This window comes from Amblyomma mixtum, chromosome 5 (assembly GCF_055824585.1).
Source record: "Amblyomma mixtum isolate Tamu chromosome 5, ASM5582458v1, whole genome shotgun sequence".
In the NCBI taxonomy this organism is placed as follows: Eukaryota; Metazoa; Arthropoda; class Arachnida; order Ixodida; family Ixodidae; genus Amblyomma; species Amblyomma mixtum.
This window is the reverse complement of record NC_143016.1, coordinates 194,446,193-194,464,677: the sequence shown is the minus strand read 5'-3', so window position 1 is coordinate 194,464,677 and position 18,485 is coordinate 194,446,193. Positions and strand designations below refer to the sequence as shown.

The 18,485-nt window shown below is 45.1% G+C and overlaps 1 protein-coding gene across 1 annotated transcript in view; it reads left to right on the top strand.

Moving 5' to 3' along the window:
• The first annotated feature begins 647 nt into the window (after positions 1-647).
• The window catches only part of LOC149345318 (carbohydrate sulfotransferase 9-like), a 59,435-nt gene continuing 41,597 nt past the window's right edge, over positions 648-18,485 (top strand). Inside the window, exons 1-2 of the mRNA XM_089547403.1 lie at positions 648-866; positions 7,393-8,045. Coding sequence (XP_089403529.1) covers positions 648-866; positions 7,393-8,045 — 872 coding nt within the window. The remainder of the gene's footprint in view (positions 867-7,392; positions 8,046-18,485) is intronic.

Genomic DNA, 18,485 nt, shown 5'->3' with positions numbered 1-18,485 from the left:
GTTTTAATGCGCGGTTGATGGAGCATGCCGGAGACATTGAAAAAGGTGACACTTCAAACAATATGGTTCTGTATTGTCGTAGCTGCAGCAAGAAAAAGAAGAAATGTTCTCCCATTTTTCTCCAAAACGGGTGCTCTTTTTCGTCACCGAGATCGTGTAACGCGAGAGATAGTTGAAGCCTATCATATCGCGGAAATGGGGCATGCATGTGTTAGTGACCCGTCGGTTGGCTTGTCTAGCAGAGAGATAGGTTTTTTGAAAGAGCGATTGAAAACGGCGAGGTAATCTTTTCCTGCACATCGGTCGGCATGTGGCCTGTGATTACTCTGGATTTGTTTTAGTGTTTTGGTTTTTGTTGTATATATAGAAGCATCTGAATAAATATTCTTGTAGTTGCGAGTAAGCGCTGTGTCCCCTCTGTGTCATTTTTTGTTAGCGCCTGGATATCTCACAATAAATTTATTCAGTTCGGATTTCTGTACGTGGATAATTTTCTTGCCGTACGCTCTTCTACATTCGAGAAAAAGTTCCTCCAAATGAATAAAATACAACTCTTTTCATCCGACACGCTGCGTGCCGTATCCAGGTGCCTGCTTGCGCGAGCGAAGCGTGGAAAAGAACGACGACTCAGAAAAGAAGCACGAAGCATGCGTATTTCATCGGACACACAGAAAGAGGCAAGAAACACGGCGACTGCGGTCTTCACCGTCTTGCGCCGGGCTTGCTGGGGCTCCAGGCTTCACCGGCGAACCTGTGTTCCGGCAACGGGAAGAGCGTCCCCAAAGGCCCTCGTTCTCGGATTGGTTGTGGCTGCTGCTGCCTTCGCCCACATCGGCATTCTTAGCCGCTCTCGCTTCTACCCACGGGTGCGTAAATGTGTACACAAGAGCTATAGTGGACAGTATTTCATTTGAGTGCATTTATGATTTATTTCCCACAACGCACAGACCTGTGTGTTTTACGGCCCTAGGCAGTATGAATCAACAAGGTTACGTAATGTATGAGCTGTGAAAAGACACCGCTTGCAGTATTGCCTGCTGGTGTCATTCTACAGCAGAATGGAAGCACCGTAGCCCCTCTCACACAATATTATTAAGGCGCAATGTCCCGCAGTCTTTTCAGGGTCTTCTTTTATTCGGTTATGAGATTTCGCCTTTTTTCTTTAAACGCTGTACTTTTTTCTGAACTATAAATATTATAGCTAAATATTATAGGCTTGATAAGACCACAAGGGCTCACGGTTGTTTTGGTGCGTTGCTGCCATTATGATGTTTTTTTGGAATCTAATTATCCTGACGACCAGGTAACTAAGTAGCCTTGCTCTGAACAATGAAAAGATGTGCTCAGACAGTTATTTGATTTGGGCCTTGGAATTTGCCATTTAGCTCTATGAGGAGGGTTGCACAATTAGCGCTGCGGTTTATTCTAAAGGCAGATACGAGAGATTGACGACAATAATGGCCAGCGCTGTTGAACCCTAGAGAAGTATTAAGAATTTTTGAATTGTACATTACATATCTGAGTTATCTCAAAGCTGGTGATTGCAGAGTAAGGCAACGCCAATGTGATGTTCTTATTCCTGGAGATTGTTTTCGAACCCGGATCTACACAAACCACAAAAACACATTAATATATTTTTCTTCACTTCAGAATTGACAACGAGCCTTGATTCTAAACATTGGTAGACCTATATGTCAGCAAAAAGGTATTAAGCTGTCGTCTAGCACACTCTCTTTTATAAAAGATAACCGCTGAAATAAACGAGAGTGCGCTAGCGGACAGCTTTATCCCTTTGAACTCCTTTCCCTTTGCTATGTTGCTCCGAGCCCTGTTCTCAGGGCCTCCTTGGCAGGCCTGCAGCAGAACCGAGCAGGGGAACATTTCCCAACTCAAGCCGTTTTATGTAGTCGGAATTCTAGTAAAATTCAAGGGAGATTTTTTCTCCGCAAGATGCTCAACACAAATGATTTAAGCTGCTGCATGCCTAGATGCAAACAGCGATTACACAGAATCTAAGGCTATCGCCCAGTGCAGGCATAGCCTTGAATTTAGCCTCCATAGCACAACTTAAAAATAGAAATTCAGTAGAAGCGTACACAATGTTGTCGAGAAAACTTCAACAAAACTAATTTAAATAAAGTCTATGGAAAAGTACGAATGGAAAGTAACATTATCGCCTCTACATTGAAAACTACACAGTGTTGTGTCTAAAGAGCGAAGTTGAGTTCGGGGTTATTGATATTCTAGGTGCCACTTAGAAGTGCCTTTGGAGGATGCTTGCAATTTAGATATTAGGTACTGGATGGTCGAAAAGGGAACAGAAGCTCCGCTGGATATGGCAGAGTTGTTAATAAAATTCGACTGAGGAAATTTTTTGTCCTGATGGGTGTGGGAGGTGGGGACCGCTAAATTATGGTCCATGGAAAAGGCATTTGTGATGAAGCTTGCTGAGTGGCAGGAGGTGAAGACAGAGCGGAGAGATAGCTATAGGCACAATTGGGCCGAAACAGTTTTTTCCGACTGAGGCGGCTCCAGTTTATGAATGGTTAAATATTGTATGGCTATGTTTGCGTCTTCGTGTCATCACGAGGTTATCCGCACGATTACGTCCGGACGAATGTGTTTATGCGAAAAAAAAATGGTACACTTGGATAGAGCACTAAAAAATCTAGTACGGGAAATCGGGGGGTTGAGGTGGGTTAATTACTTAATTGGAGCTAAAAATGTCCAAAAAGGGGCCAGACCGAAACTGGCGCCAAATTTTCAAGCGCCCGAAGTGTGGCACCACGTGACCGAAAGTGCAGGCTGAGCCAACGCGTGGCGCCAAGTTTGAAGACGAAGCGTGGCGCGGAGTTTGAAAGCTCAGATGAGGAATTGATTGAGCTTGATTAAGTAAGACAGTGAATCCTGGTATCGTTAAGGTACCGATAAAGTAACGCCAATGCTTACGTATTTATCTAATGCGGGTGCCGCAGTGATATCTAACGTTTTTTTCTTCCCTTTTTCCTAAGAAAACGCTCTTATCCCTAAAACATTTACATTGCCTACGCTTAAGCAGTATTAGACAACTTATACTTTTATCAATACATGTAGAAATTTACAACGGTGAAGACGTTATCAGTAGCGCGCATGATCTCCAAGCACTTCATAGTATAACGAAAGACTCCGGCCTCGAAGCTTGCTTTCCGCTCGCCCCGCAACGAGCAGCTATCTAATCCAGTACGCCAGCGCGGTTGCGCTTGTGTGCTGGTTCTGTAGCTACACCATTTGTCGCCTAATATCTTCACGTAGCACACCGGTAAATTTTTTTCAGTAGCCTCATCGCGTGCGTATTCCTTCATCTCTTCCGGACGCTCCGCCATGCGTCGCTGTCAGAATCAAATTGTTTGACCTCTCGCAGCCCGACAGTGCACGCCTCATTCCCGTGTCTCGCACCAGTCACCGCATTGACACTGGATATGCACACCCTCTTCGACAGAATCCGTACCGAGAGGCCCCGTCCGAATCGTCATCATCGTCAGCCTGACTATGCCCACTGCAGGGCAAAGGCCTCTCCCATGTCTCTCTAATTAGGCCCGTCCTTTGCCAGTTGCGGCCACTGTGTCCCCGCAAACTCTCTATCTAATCCGCGCACCTAACTTTCTGCCACCCCCAGCTACGCTTGCCTCTTGGAATACACTCCGTTACCCTTAAGGACCAGCAATTATCTTGCTTTCACATCACATGCCCTGCCCGAGCCAATTTCTTCCTGATTTCGACTAGGATTTCAATAAAACGCATCAGTTCCCTCATCCACTCCGCCCTCTTCCGATCTCTTAACTTTACACCTATCATTTTTCTTTTCATAGCACGCTGAATTGTCCTGAACTTAAGCTGAACCTTCTTTGTTAGCCTCCACGCTTCTGCCCCATAATCGAGTACCGGTACGATACAGCTGTTATATACTTTTCGCTTGAGGGATATTGGTAAACTCCCGTTCATGATCTGAGAGAGCCTGCCATATGCGCTCCACCCCATTCTTAGTCTTCTAGTTATTTCCCACTCAAGATCCTGATCAGCTGCCAACACCTGCCCTATCTAGACATATTATCTTACTGCTTCCAGCATCTCGCCACCAATTCCGAACTGCTGTTCTCTTGCTAGGCTGTTGAAAATTACTTTGGTTTTCTGCATGTTAATTTTTGTCTCCACCGTTCTGCTGTGCCTAACTCATTTATCATGCTTTGCAGTTAATGTCCTGAGTGACTTATTAAGTCAATGTCATCAGCAAATCGCACATTACTTATGTAGTCTCCATTAACTCTTATTCCCAACTGTTCCCATTTAAGGCGCCGGAATACCTCCTGTACACGGGCGGTGAATAGCATAGGCGACACCGTGTCTCCCTGCCTGGCACCTTTCCTTATTGGAATTTTATTGCTAATTTTATGGAGAACTATGGTACCTGTGCAATCGCTGTAAATATCTTCAAATATTTTCACGTAACATTTGTGCACCCTGATTCCGCAATGCCTGCATGACTGCTGATGTTTTTACTGAGTCGAATGCTTTCTCGTAATCAATGAACGCTGTATGCAGAGGCTGGTTATATTCTGCGCATTTCTCTATCACCTGATTGATAGCGTGAATAGGGTCTATTGTCCAGTATCCTTTGCGAAAGCCTGCGTTTTCATTTGGTTGATTGAAGTCTAAGGTTGTCCTGACCCTATTAGCGATTACCTTCGTAAATACCTTGTAGGTAACAGACAATAAGCTGATCGGTCTGTAATTCTTCAAGACCTTGACATCTCCTTCCTGACGAATTAAGATAATGTTAGCGATTTTCCGAGCTTTACGTACAATCGAGGTCACAAAGCCTTGCGTTTACAGAGTGGCTAGTTTTTCGAGCACAATCTTTCCTTCATTCGTCAATAAATCTGCTGTTCTCTGATGCTCACCAGCTGCTTTCCCCCTTTGCATTGCTCCTAAGGCTTTCTTTACTTCCTCCTACGTTACTGGCGGGATAATGGCGCTTTGCCGTATGGGCTTCAAGTCAGAACTATCATTTGTCTCATGATCGCCAACCCTTTCAAACAGTGTCCGTAACAATATTAGGTAAACTGAGATGAATACGCATGGATAGTCAAGGACATTTAAACAACACTTGTATTCCTTTGTAGCCAGGGTTGTGGCACGACTTCGCAGCACAGTACACCTTCGACATGGCGCTCATCTTGCCACCTCCCTTTCTAAAATGTTTGCTGGCGGTTCAGGCTCAGCGGAGAATTTAGTGCATATTACTCTCGCAGCTCTCTGCTGGCTATTCAAAAGGGCGGGAGTGGCTATATGTCACGTGCACAAGGCAGTTGTTTGCACTTTTTCCTTCCAGCCCCTTGTGGCTCCTTTCAAACTAACTTGCGAGAAATTATTTAATGTATATTGTGCTTCGGTATCCTTTGAATATTAGAATTCTACCAGGCTAAGCTCGAGCTCTGTTTTCTTACTGCCGGCGTTGCGCTTCCACTGTGAAGAGTGTGGCGCCACAAGTAGCTCAGACGAGCCACTTGCGTCATGCCATATCCCTGCCCGGAGAGAGAATCGACGAAAGGGCGCATAATCAACCATTGAGTGCTACTAAACCTCTTACTGCGGCACCAGAAATGCTCAAAGAGACACAGGATCAATGGAGGAAAACGCAAAAAAATATCAGATAAATACATGATGCGGCTATACATTTGAAGATAAAAATCATGCAAACTATTAAACGCGAAGAAAACTGTGATGAAAAGGATAAAAATATGTACCCACTCCTTCCATACTACTATAGCAGCCGTATTGGCAGTCACGTCAGATTTCTTTTGAATGCAGCACGCTTCAAAACTAGGCGGCATCAAACAATACCTCCTGCCAGTGACTCAGATACACAGCTGGTTGGCCCTTCACTTTCAGTGGCGGCCCGCCCTGAAATAATATTCGTTTACAGCGGCAATCTCTGCTCCCGCTGTGTTATGAATCAGAATAACTCACTTGCCGTTTACAGAAGTTGTTCGGTGAGATTAACAAGCAAGTGATTCGCACAGTGAAGGTGCTACTTCCGGTAAAAACTGCTGAGCCATGAGTTAATGGGTCGAATGGCATTTAGAAAAAATCGCCGTCGCATTTACGAAATTGTTTCGATGCAAAATATTTATGAACTGCCCCAGCGAAGAAGCGACATGTGCGCGAAAAGAGCGAGTTAGCGGAGGGCGCAATGGAAACCTTTAATGAAATATTTACCAGAAACGTGAGAACTGTAAGCGCGACTCGTAAATACGAATTGCAAGATTTCCGCCGGAAAAGCCAGGCATTTACTTTCACACTGATTACTGATTGCTTTTTCTTCCCTGAAACGGGTGTCGTAACCCACCTGAGACCATCGTGGCTCCCTGTTTAAGAGAGAGATTAAGGCAATTGCGATTCGTGAACTGCTCTCGACTCATTCGTAGCTAGAGAGTGGAATCAAGCACACAGTACATTTTAAAACAGAAATATACTGTCACCCTACAGTCCAAGGTTTTTTCGTTCTTAGTAAAGCGTCTCGATTTCAGTAGGGGCCCTGCTGTGGCTGCTTACACTTACATAATCTGTTGACACGAAGGGTAAGAAATCATCATGACTGGTGTTCGACAACTGTGAACAAACAATACTATCTAATTTATCTCATTCTGGGAAATGCTGTGTCAATCTGCTAGCCGTTACTCAATAATAGCCGTTATTGAGGCCGTCACGGTTAGTGTTACGTCGTATTTTGGAGGAATAGTGCTGTATTCTCTTGTGCATGTGCTGAAAGCTCTACCGCCATGTGCCCGCACTGTTAAAAAGGTGGCCTAAGAGGCGAGGGGTGACAAGACTCGCTGGGACAGGCCCAGTACAGGTGGTCTTAACGCGTTGGTCATTTTCGCTCGTGGCGATGTTTCAAAAGGAGCGTAGGGAAAAAAATAAAACGACAAAATAAGTAACCAATGGTACCAAATACCACAGTTATTTGCTAGTGTTTATCGCCGCCGCTTGCTCCTGCTAAAGTGGAACACACAGTAAAATTTTCTCGCATGTGAAACGTTAACGTCTCAGCTCTGGACAGGCGATAAATGCTAATACAATTTCACTTAACATTGAGTCTACGCACAGTGCCTTGCCTAAAGATTCAATTTCTGGTAAGCCGTCGCGGAAATGCATTTCTTCATAAGGGGACTTCAAGGATTCGAAATAATTCTGGAATTGTTTCTTTCATATGTAAAACTCTTTCCATGTCATGAGCAGAGAAGGGTTGGAAAGTCATATGCAGGTGTGCCTGGAAATAACACGGCTGCGGCAATTGAAGGATTCAAGGTATTTTCATTCACACGCAAAAATATTTTCGTTTTCATGCTGCAGCATTCAGAGTGCAATTGCAGCGCTTCGAGCGACCGCTCCATTCGCAGCGTGGAGGCCCTCTCGGAAAAGACTGCGGATGATCTGGCGTCAAGGCTTGCCAGAATGGACTCAGCCTGCCAAAAATACGGCAAATCGCTCCGTTTACGTCACACTCGAGGTCGCCAAGGGGTCTCAAAGGAACCGAATTGCACGTGGAGAACGTGTTCCCTCTATGTGGTGAAGTCACATTACTTCGCGTTTTGTTCGGTTCCGAAGGCCGCCACATCCAGTCTAAAGGCACTCGTCTTGAAAGCGGACAAGGCCTTGGGTTCGAATCAAACCGCGGACAGCATTTTCATAGCATTCCGAAGCAAATATCGCGCCGTCCTCCCCGGGGCCTACTGGAGAGACAAGCTTCGGTCCAACTACACCAGGGTGATCATAGTGCGACATCCGTTTGAAAGACTGGTCTCGGCGTACCTGAATAAAGTCAGGACCACCAATCCCTACGTGTGGGGAGCCAAGCTGATGTACAATCGAGGATTCGTAGGCAGCGGACCAAACGGAACATTCATGTTCGCAGAATTTGTGGAGAAGATATTGAACCTGCCCGTGACATGGTGGGACCCCCACTGGACACCCTACACGCATCGTTGCCAGCCCTGCACTATGAGGTAACTTGTTCCTTGCCTGCGTAGGAAAAATATGCTAGCGTTTACATGGTATTTAGCACTGTTAAAAGCCAGCGTCTATACAAAGATAGTCTTGTTTACCTTCACTTTTGAAGTAAAATTGTGGAGCGAGCTTTAAAGCTAAGGTTACTTTGAGCGCAATACATCAAGTCCAATTACATGAGAGAGATTGGTTCCCAGCATAACAGAGAAAGGCCTTCATGCATAATCAGCCTGTCTCATGTTCGGCTTTCAAATTTGACACTCCGCGGTGCCCGAGTGATTAGCGCTTTCGGCTACTCAGCCGGAGTTCCCGGTTGCGATCCCGACCGCGGCGGCCGCGTTTCGATGGAGGTGAAACGCAAAAGGCGCCCGTGTGCTGTGCGATATCAGAGCAGTTAAAGATCACCAGGTGGTCGAAATTATTTCCAAGCCCTCCATTACGGTACTAGTTTCTTCCCTTGTTCTTTCAGCGCATTTTTTATCCCTTCATTTACGGCGCGGCTCAGGTGTCCGCAGAGATGTGAGACATCCTGCGGCATTTCTTTTCCTCAAAAAACCAGTTATTATTGTCATCAATAATATTATATTTAGTTACCACGACTGTTTAGTGTCTGCAGTGTTTATTTCCTCCCACTGAAACGGCCACAGATGTTAAAGAAATACAGTAGGCACGGTTTTTTTATGGCATACTGCAGGCCGTGAGACCCAAGCATACATGCATACATACATGCATATGAAAGAAGCCAACAGCCACCGAAACCAAGGGGCACAGGGGATTTTTTTTTATTTATTTATTTTGTGGTGTTGATCAATTTAGAATATTACTGAATATGTTATCGCTTAAAGCTAGTTGATTAGAAAAACAGAAGAAAAAACAACCACATGCCGCCGGTGGGATCCGAAACCACGACCTCCGAATTACGCGTCCGGTGCTCTACCTCTGAGCTACGGCGACGGCTGTCAAATCTTCTGTTTTCGGGGGTATTTATGTTTACAAGTAACCTAAACTTGAGAGTGTTCATCAGCGCCACCCACGTTCATAAGCGGCGGACGTAGAACGTCCTGAGTTACCGCAGGTGTGACGTAGAACGTCATCGAACGGAGAGGGTGGAAGCTGCGTGAGAACCCTCTTATGCTTCCTATGACGTCAAGGGTGCCAGAACCGAGGCCCTCACTAAGCAATTAAGCAAACAAGGGAAGGGGGAGGGGCTCGTTATAAATATGAAAGAAGCCAACAGCCACCGAAACCAAGGGGCACAGGGGATTTTTTTTAATTTATTTATTTTGTGGTGTTGATCAATTTAGAATATTACTGAATATGTTATCGCTTAAAGCTAATTGATTAGAAAAACAGAAGAAAAAACAACCACATGCCGCCGGTGGGATCCGAAACCACGACCTCCGAATTACGCGTCCGGTGCTCTACCTCTGAGCTACGGCGACGGCTGTCAAATCTTCTGTTTTCGGGGGTATTTATGTTTACAAGTAACCTAAACTTGAGAGTGTTCATCAGCGCCACCCACGTACATAAGCGGCGGACGTAGAACGTCCTGAGTTACCGCAGGTGTGACGTAGAACGTCATCGAACGGAGAGGGTGGAAGCTGCGTGAGAACCCTCTTATGCTTCCTATGACGTCAAGGCTGCCAGAACCGAGGCCCTCACTAAGCAATTAAGCAAACAAGGGAAGGGGGAGGGGCTCGTTTTCGGGGCGTAATTCGGAGGTCGTGGGTTCGGATCCCACCGGCGGCATGTGGTTGTTTTTTCTTCTGTTTTTCTAATCAATTAGCTTTAAGCGATAACATATTCAGTAATATTCTAAATTGATTAACACCACAAAATAAATAAATTTAAAAAAAATCCCCTGTGCCCCTTGGTTTCGGTGGCTGTTGGCTTCTTTCATATTTATAACGAGCCCCTCCCCCTTCCCTTGTTTGCTTACATACATGCATGTATGCATACATGCATACATGGTTTGTTTCATACATGCATTTCTTTCTTTCATTTGCATTCTTGTATTTTCAGTTATTTAAATTTCTTTTTTATTCGCCTATTCTTACTTTCAGTAACTGTCTAAACCTTAGTTATGATCGTGGTGATTTTACCGAATATACTGTACATATCATTGGTGACTTTAACTTCCCAGGGTTAACCTGGTTGACTAAGGTCTGTCTGCGTTCCAAGAAGCTGTGAGGTTCGGGAAAAAGCTAACGACCTGCTCGAATTCTCAAGCTTTGCGCCGCTGCAACTAAAAAAATTGCCTCCCCCCCCCTCCTCAAAAAGAAGCCTGATAGATCTGTTTCTGACAAACGCTATCAATTCCACGCTATCAATTCCAACTACAATGCGCTCATACATTCCTAAACATGTGTTAAAAGGCTCAAGGTATCCGCACTGCTTCTCTGCCTAATTGGGGAAAATAATGCGCAAAAATCTGCTTTGTCATCGATGGTATAGTCTGACATCACTTCATGAGTGGTATACAAGATACAGTGCTCATCGATCGGAGGAAAAACGCCTTGACCTCGATACTGAATAGGGCAAAAAGGCCTTTAAAATAGTCATGCGTTTCCGAAAATGTTTGCAACCGTGAGGCCGTCTGTAATAAATTTGCCGATTATTTAGCTAGCGTTTATGCCGAAGCTCCAGTCGCCCCAAAAGTTACTCCGTCCTGAACAAAACGATTCTTTCCTTCGTAATTGAGAACGTTTATTCTAGCGACGTTGAAGCAGCTATACGCGCCCTGCGAAGCAAAAAATCTTGATGTGTTGAAAAAATCGCGATGTTTGTTATAGTAGCCTGCGTCGGTTTTCTTCCTCCTGTTTTAGCCCTCGTTTTTAACTTATCCCTGCACCGTCGAGAATTTGCATTCTGCTGGAAACTATCACTAGTTGTGCCAATACATAAAAAAGGAAGCTTCACCGACGGGTGTTAAACTATAGTCCAATTCCTCTGCTATCATCTCTGTCGTACGTGTTTCTCATACCTGTTTACACTTCTTTTTCAAGAATAAGCTGAACAATGAGCAACACGGCTTTTTACCTGGCCGCCCTTTAGATACTAATCTCGTTTCTTTTCTAGATTACATTGCCCAAGTAGTTTCAATAAAGAAATAGGTACATGCTATCTAGTTTGATTTTAAGAAAGCAATTTACTTAGCCATTCGGTGCTGCTAGAAAAACAGCGATTCTACGAACTATCGCACATATCATTACGTTACCCTTTGAGCTGTAGTGTACTGCAGTGGTCACATTTTTTCCCGTTATTATTCGATGTGTTTGTGAACGATGTTTAAGACTAAAACAAACATTCTATGATATAACAATTCTCTGATGATTTAAAGCTCTTGGGAGGGTCGATTCAATGCTTGACTGCGAAGATCTGCACAAAAAATATCACCAGCGTAAAACAGCGATGCACGCGAAATGCTGTAACATTGATTTCTAACAGAATATGTCAGTCGCTTTAACACGTCAAAAGAATCAATTCTCTTTGATTACACCGTTCATACTGATACAATACAGTGTGGTAAAATTGTTCGCGACCTAGGAGTATATATTGAGAGTGAAGTCAACGTTAAGGCCAACGTTAATTATTTAACACGCTCGAGTGTTCGTACTTCAGGGGACCGTAGGACCCTTAACTAAGCAATTTAAATCCGAAGACTGTTTTCTTATTCTCTACAAGTCACTTATTCTGACAAAATTGGATTTCTCAAGCGATCTATGGAGCTCTGACATCTGTACAGTGCGCAATGACCGAACGCGTGAAAAGGAGGTCGGTCTTTATCCTATATGACCGATAATTGGGTAGACCATACTACTTCTATTATGGTCGATTGCTGTCTGAGCTGATTCTTCTTCCACTGCATGTCAACAAGGCCTGAACTCCATGATTGTTGAATCGTACAGAAATACTTGCAAGGATCAATAAATTGCCCTGAACCAACATCAGCACTTAAACCGACAGTGCCCACGCAAAATGCGAGAAGCCTTCCGGTATGTTATGCTGAAAACCATAGATGCCGCTCTCCATCATTGTGCATTCAGTACTTGTTTACTACGTATAGATTGTCGAAAAATACAACCGTCGACATTTTTACCTTTAACAGTTAAATATTTGTGATCTAGCGTCCTCGTGCTCATAGGACTTCCTATTTCGCCTACACATCCTACATGATTGAATGCGCAGTGATGCACCACATCCCAGATAGGAATGCTAGTTGTGGCATATAAAGTAAGCAAATAAATAAACAAATAGTGTGGGAGAGTGGGGGGAGGGGGAGGAGCGCTTAGCTCCTGTGTGACTACTTTATGTGCGCGAAGGAAGGGAACAGAACATTTCAGGGTGCTAATTGTGAACCCGATCACGAAGCGGCATACACATAGGAGTAGCTGTAGTATTGACCACTCGAAATCTGCGCGATGGTCAGAACCTTAAGTACTGCTACGTTGACAGGGGATCACTGCTAAAGGGATCACTACTACGCCGTGGCCACGCGCAAATAGCAAGCGCGTCACACCTTGGGCAAATTTAGCCATGTTGTTTGATTGCGAAGTTAGTGAAATAGGAAGATTTTGCTGCGTAGCGCAGCAACATCTTTTCGGACCAGCGCAATTGCAGCCGCAGCAGTTATAAAAAGTCGCCAGCGGCTACGCTGTGCATCAGTCGCTTTGTGCAGGCTACACGCATGGCGCCGAGGCGGAGCGCCCGTTCAGAGCAGTAGTGGCCAAATAGCGCTGACTATCTTCAATAGTAGCGGGTAACAATCTAATAGTTTTTTTTTTCACTACACGTACAGGTTTATAAATTTGGGTATGCTCAACAAGACAGATTTTGTCGCCCTGAAACATTAACTGATTTTCATAGCTCGGAAAACGGCTGCATATGACAAAAGATACTCTATTTTATGTAGTAAGGTGGAAAGTTGGGCGAGTTGAATCTTATTCTCTCCTACTTTAGTCCTCGTTTTTGGCGCTAACTTCATCATGAATAAGGATCTATTTTATGGTTCTTGAATAATTTTGAGTGCCCACTAAAAGTGATGACCCGACGCAATCTTGTAATTTTTTCATTCACATTTTTGCCATTGCCAAAAGCATTCCTCATCGATTTTCGATGGCAGCCTTAACTGTTCGACGCGAACGGTGGAAGCACTTCAAAAGAAAGATGTCGCTACACGTCAAAACAATGGATCACTACCTTCAGTACTTCCATAACAGTGTCCTACAATTTAACAGTTTCGAAACTTTTTCAATGAGACAGCTGGACATGCGTAACCTGGAAGGTCCACATGCGCTAACCATGAGACATTGCTCTTGTCACTATTGCACTTGTAACCTGTACACGCTGTTTGGTTGGAGATTCGTGATGTTCGATGACACCTGGATATGCGAGCTTCTGACCGCAGGTTGGCATATATATACTTGCAGTGCGCGTATACTGCAGGAAACATAGACCACGCGAATCAAAGTAGAGACCCTTGGAAACCAAGATAACGAGCTGAATGCAATAAATTACTGTAAGAAAGTTAATACGCTTTACTCAGAGAACTTTCTTTGAATATGGAGTCGACTATTTTATTTCCATTTCACAGGGTCTAATGCCACATTAGACCCTGCCACATTGAGGCGAAATTTCAGAAAAGAAAAGTAGTATCGGCAACTGTGGGGATTTTATGCTGCGAACCATTTGTTAACATCGCGTACTTTTAGCGTGAGTTCCCAGGCACCCTTAGAGCGTGTGGGGGTAACAGTCTCGGACTCAAATGAGGTGCCCCCGACTCAGCGTGGCAAGCTCAGTGGAGACCAGCTACCAGAGATTTTTGGTCGTCTAGTGTCCAGATTTCATCGGTCACAATCCAGAGAATGATTCGAAGCTTCGAAGCTTTGTTTACAAACAAAACAAAGTTATACTGCAAAGAGTCGGTACCGAGGATTTCACAATCACTAGTGCAAGCACATACAAAGTGATTAACAAAACAATGCAATTCGTACAAAGTTAAACGAGAGAGAGTACAATAGAAAAGGAATATTGCAAAAAAAAACACAATTTGTTCACCGGGCACTGCGACAGTCCGACGACCAGAGGTCCACGACGATGCCGTCCCGCACGCTGGTGCGCGCTGCCTTGTTGAACCGCGGCTGTGCGACTGGTGTTCTCCCGGGAGTCGAGCGGGCGCGCTTCCCTGCAGCTTAAACGGCGGCTCAGACTAAACTGACAGCGGTCAACGCGATTCTTATATAGGCTTGGTCTGCGTCTGTTTCCGTTCAGTTCAACTTTATTTCCTTTTAACAAGAAAAGGAGAGGCCAGGACTAAAAGCTGTGGAAACAGCTTCACGGGGTCCTGGTCCCCTTAGAGTGTTAGCACAGCAGCATATAGGAGATAAAATTGATTTGCATGTTCGTAGACTAAATCCGTCTATACATGGCTAAAACATAAAAACAAATAGTACCCAAAAAAGCAGTAAGGAGTCTAAATACAACAGAAAACAGTTTCAAGTTCAATACAACTATTTCGTACAGAAATAGTACAGAAATAGCTATTTCGTACAGAAATAGCGTACAACAGAAATGATGTACGCGCCAAAGTAGGCTCGCACATACGCACAGTATTGGCCGCACAGTCTTCTTTTCCTTCTCGCCCCGGCCGCGCGTCCTCATTGGTCAAAAGCCGGGAGTCGCTTCGAGGAGCACCTAGAAATTTCTGTCCTGGCGCCGCCGCCGACGCTCGAGTGAAGAGGAGGAGGGCATGTGTTAGCACACGCATGGCTACACCCTCTCCGCTGGTTTCGAGTAGAAGGATCTCCGACGTTCTCTAACAATCGACGGCATGGCTGACGGAATTTCCCGCGCACGCTGTCAGCGAGTGGTGGTGGAGGGGGCAGCCACACAGACAAGGCTAGCTCTACGTGGTTGCCTTCTCTCCCGTTTTAAATTCAAATTCAAATTCTTTATTTACATTTCAAAGTACACAAAGATGTGTCCAACACTGTCTGGACCCGTAGCCGTAGGCTAGTCATGGGTCCAAAAATGAAATACAATCATACAGACACTCCAGTACAATGCAATTAGAACTTACAACAGCGGGGGAGATACGTGTGTATGAATACAAGTGCAGAAATGGGAAAAGAAAAAAAATCACACGGAACAACTCTATAATATGAAAAACATCATCGATGTCCAAAAAAGAAATAATAATAATAATAATAAAAATGAATGCGCGTAGCAGGTTGAGTAAGCATTAGTTCTTAGTATGTAAGTGCCGAAAGAATTTTTTTGCTGTATGAGTGAAATTTTGAGCGTATTTTACTTCGTGGGGAAGGGTATTCCATATTTTTGCACCAATAAAAGCGAGCTGTCGTCCTCCATATACGTTGCGAGGTGGTGGCAGATTAACGTTTCCAAGCGTTACATTCCTGGTGGGACGTGATGACGTGTGAAATAGGGATATATGGAAAGGATGGTTGTATCTTACCATGCTTTTTACGGTAGTAGCTTTTTTCAGTAGGCGTAGTGAATCTAATGGTAGTATCTGTAAGTCTTCGAATAATGATTTGCTGGGATGATCTGGTTTAGAATGAGTTATGACTCTTAATGATCCTTTCTGTAATTTTCGGATTGGCTCGATATAACTGTTATAAATCCATCCCCAAGAATCTAGGCAGCAAGAAAGGTGACTGTGGATAAAGGAGAAATATAATATGAGTAAAATATTTGTGTCAAAGAAGTCACGTGCCTGTAGCAGTTGATAGCACCCGGATGCCAGTTTCGCCCCCACTGCAGATATGTGATTTTGCCAGTGCAGGTGCCTGTCAAATATTGCGCCAAGATATATAAAAAAAGGCGTATCTTGCAGTACAGAGTTGTTAATGGAAATGTTCATACAGTTAATATCTACTTGTTTACTACGGGAGTGAAATATAGTATATTTTGTTTTGTCAACATTAACAGACAGCTTGTTAGCTGAAAACCAATAAGACATGCTTGCTAAATCTAAGTTCGTTTTGGACTCCATTTCCTCGATGTTGTTTCCTGTAATAATTATAGCGGTGTCATCGGCGTACATCAGCATGTCTCCGAAATGTAGTGCACGTGGAAGATAGGAAACATATAAAGAAAAGAGCAGGGGTCCCAAAACAGACCCTTGGTGTACGCCCGTGTGAATACGTTGTGGTGACGATGATACTGTCACGTTGAAGTGACGGCAGTCCAGCGGTCAGGAAGACACCAGAAATACTTGCAAACGAAGCTCTTTATTTGGGCTGACTTGCGCCCGCAAAACAACTGAATCACTCGGTGGCGGCGTAAGCAACAAGCGTGCTCGTCAATCGTCGATCTACGAATCCCCGCTGCTCGCGGCATCGTTCAATTTAAAGCCGGCAAGGAAACTTCGAGATAACAGGTCGAGATCATCTAGAGTAATCTAGAAACAAGTAGATGCAGCTGTTCATGGCTGTGAACCATCGACATTAGTCCGGTCGCTTCTCGCGTCACGAACAAAAGTGATAACAACCCTTTCCTGCAGCCTTGAGCGTGAACGAACAAACACTACAATGATACGTGGCATTAACCCCCTTCCCAAGAAGCATCGTCTCGATGCTTTAAAATGAAAATAAACACGGAGAATGAAAACTTCGAGTCCTTTAGCGTTCATAATATGGCTTCAGGCGTACGACATGTACGACTTCCGGGCGTGCGCGGCGTCGCTAAGATGCTGTCGTGCTGTCGGGGATGACTTCATAGTCGAGGTCACCGATGCGACGGAGAACCCTGTACGGGCCGAAGTAGCGTCGCAACTTTTCACTCAATCCACGGCGGCGAACTGGCGTCCATATCCAAACACAATCACCTGGCTTGTAATGCGTGACTCGTCGGCGCAGATTGTAGCGTCGGGCGACGGTGTGCTGCTGGTCTTGAATGCGAAGCCGCGCAAGTCTTCGGGCTTCTTCGAAAAACGTAGCGCGAAAAACAAGACACAGGTAAGGTGAAGACAGGACACGAGCGCTTCTCACGACTGAATTTTTTATTAGGAAGGATATCAGATTATATACCATAGATATGGAAGCGAAGAAGAAAGAAGGAAAAACAAACTAACTAAAAAAAACGAACAAGACGAGGAGATAAAAGGCCGGCGATGGAAGCAGGTACATAGCATAGCAACATAAAACACGTGAACTGTTACTTGACAACCGATTGGAGGTACACAATCTCACTTTTTGTTAAGGCAATAGATGCGTCACTAATACACTTTCCCCCCCCCCCCCCCCCCCTTTCGATATATAGAACGCTTCAATAATCTCTCTTGTACGTTGATGACATGCTCTGTCAAGTACTACATCCTTATCGAAAAGGGGGCGACATTTACAATCCCTGCAATGCTTCGGTAAATTTTCAAGAGCTGTTGGCGTTAAAGAATTTCTGTGTTCGCACAGCCGGACATTTCACCTTACCTGTGTCTTGTTTTCCGCGCTACGTTTTTCGAAGATGCAATTGCTCCGACTAGCCCAGTTTAGCTTACTTGTGCAGTTTCTTCGGGCTTCCTCGGCGCGATGAAGGTAGGCGGCGACGTCGAGGTTGTCTTCGTCGGAAACGTGCGGGAGCATTGCGTCGAGTGTTGTCGTGGGCTTCCTGCCGTCTACCAGCTGGAATGGGGTAAACCTGGTTGTCTCCTGTACGGCAGTATTATAGGCGAAGATCACGTAGGGCAGAATGGAGTCCCACGTCTTGTGTTCGGCGTCGATGTACATGGAGAGCATGTCTGCGATGGTCTTTTTCAGACGCTCTGTGAGTCCATTGGTTTGTGGATGATAGGCAGTTGTCCTCCGATGGCTTGTCTGACTGTAGTTGAGAATGGCTTGAGTCAGCTCCGCTGTAAACTCCGTTCCTCTGTCTGTGATGAGCACTTCGGTGGCGCCGTGTCGCAGGAGAATTTGTTCGACAAAAAATTTAGCGACTTCTGTTGCGGTACCATTAGGCAACGCTTTTGCTTCGGCGTATCGGGTCATGGCGCATAGGCGTATCGGCGTATCGGGTGGCCACGATGATCCATTTGTTACCCGATGATGAAGTCGGAAAGCGGCCGAGGAGGTCCATCGAAATTTGCTGAAAGGGCTTAGTTGGAGGTGGTATGGGGTTCAAGAGTCCGGCTGGTCTAGTAGGAGGCGTTTTGCGTCGCTGACACTCACGGCACGTTTACACGTAATGGGAAACATCGGCAGCTAACCGCGGCCAATAGTACTTCTCCTGGATGCGGTGCAACGTGCGAGCAATACCGAGATGCCCTGCAGTCGGTTCATCATGGCATGCGTGCATAATTTCTTGCCTGTGATTTGGCGCTTGAACCCTCGGGGAGGCGATGCGGTCTCTCCTTTCAGATAAGCAACTAGGCTTTGCAAGTCAGGATCCGAGCGCTGCTGCGGCGCGAAACTGCTCGCGCTTAC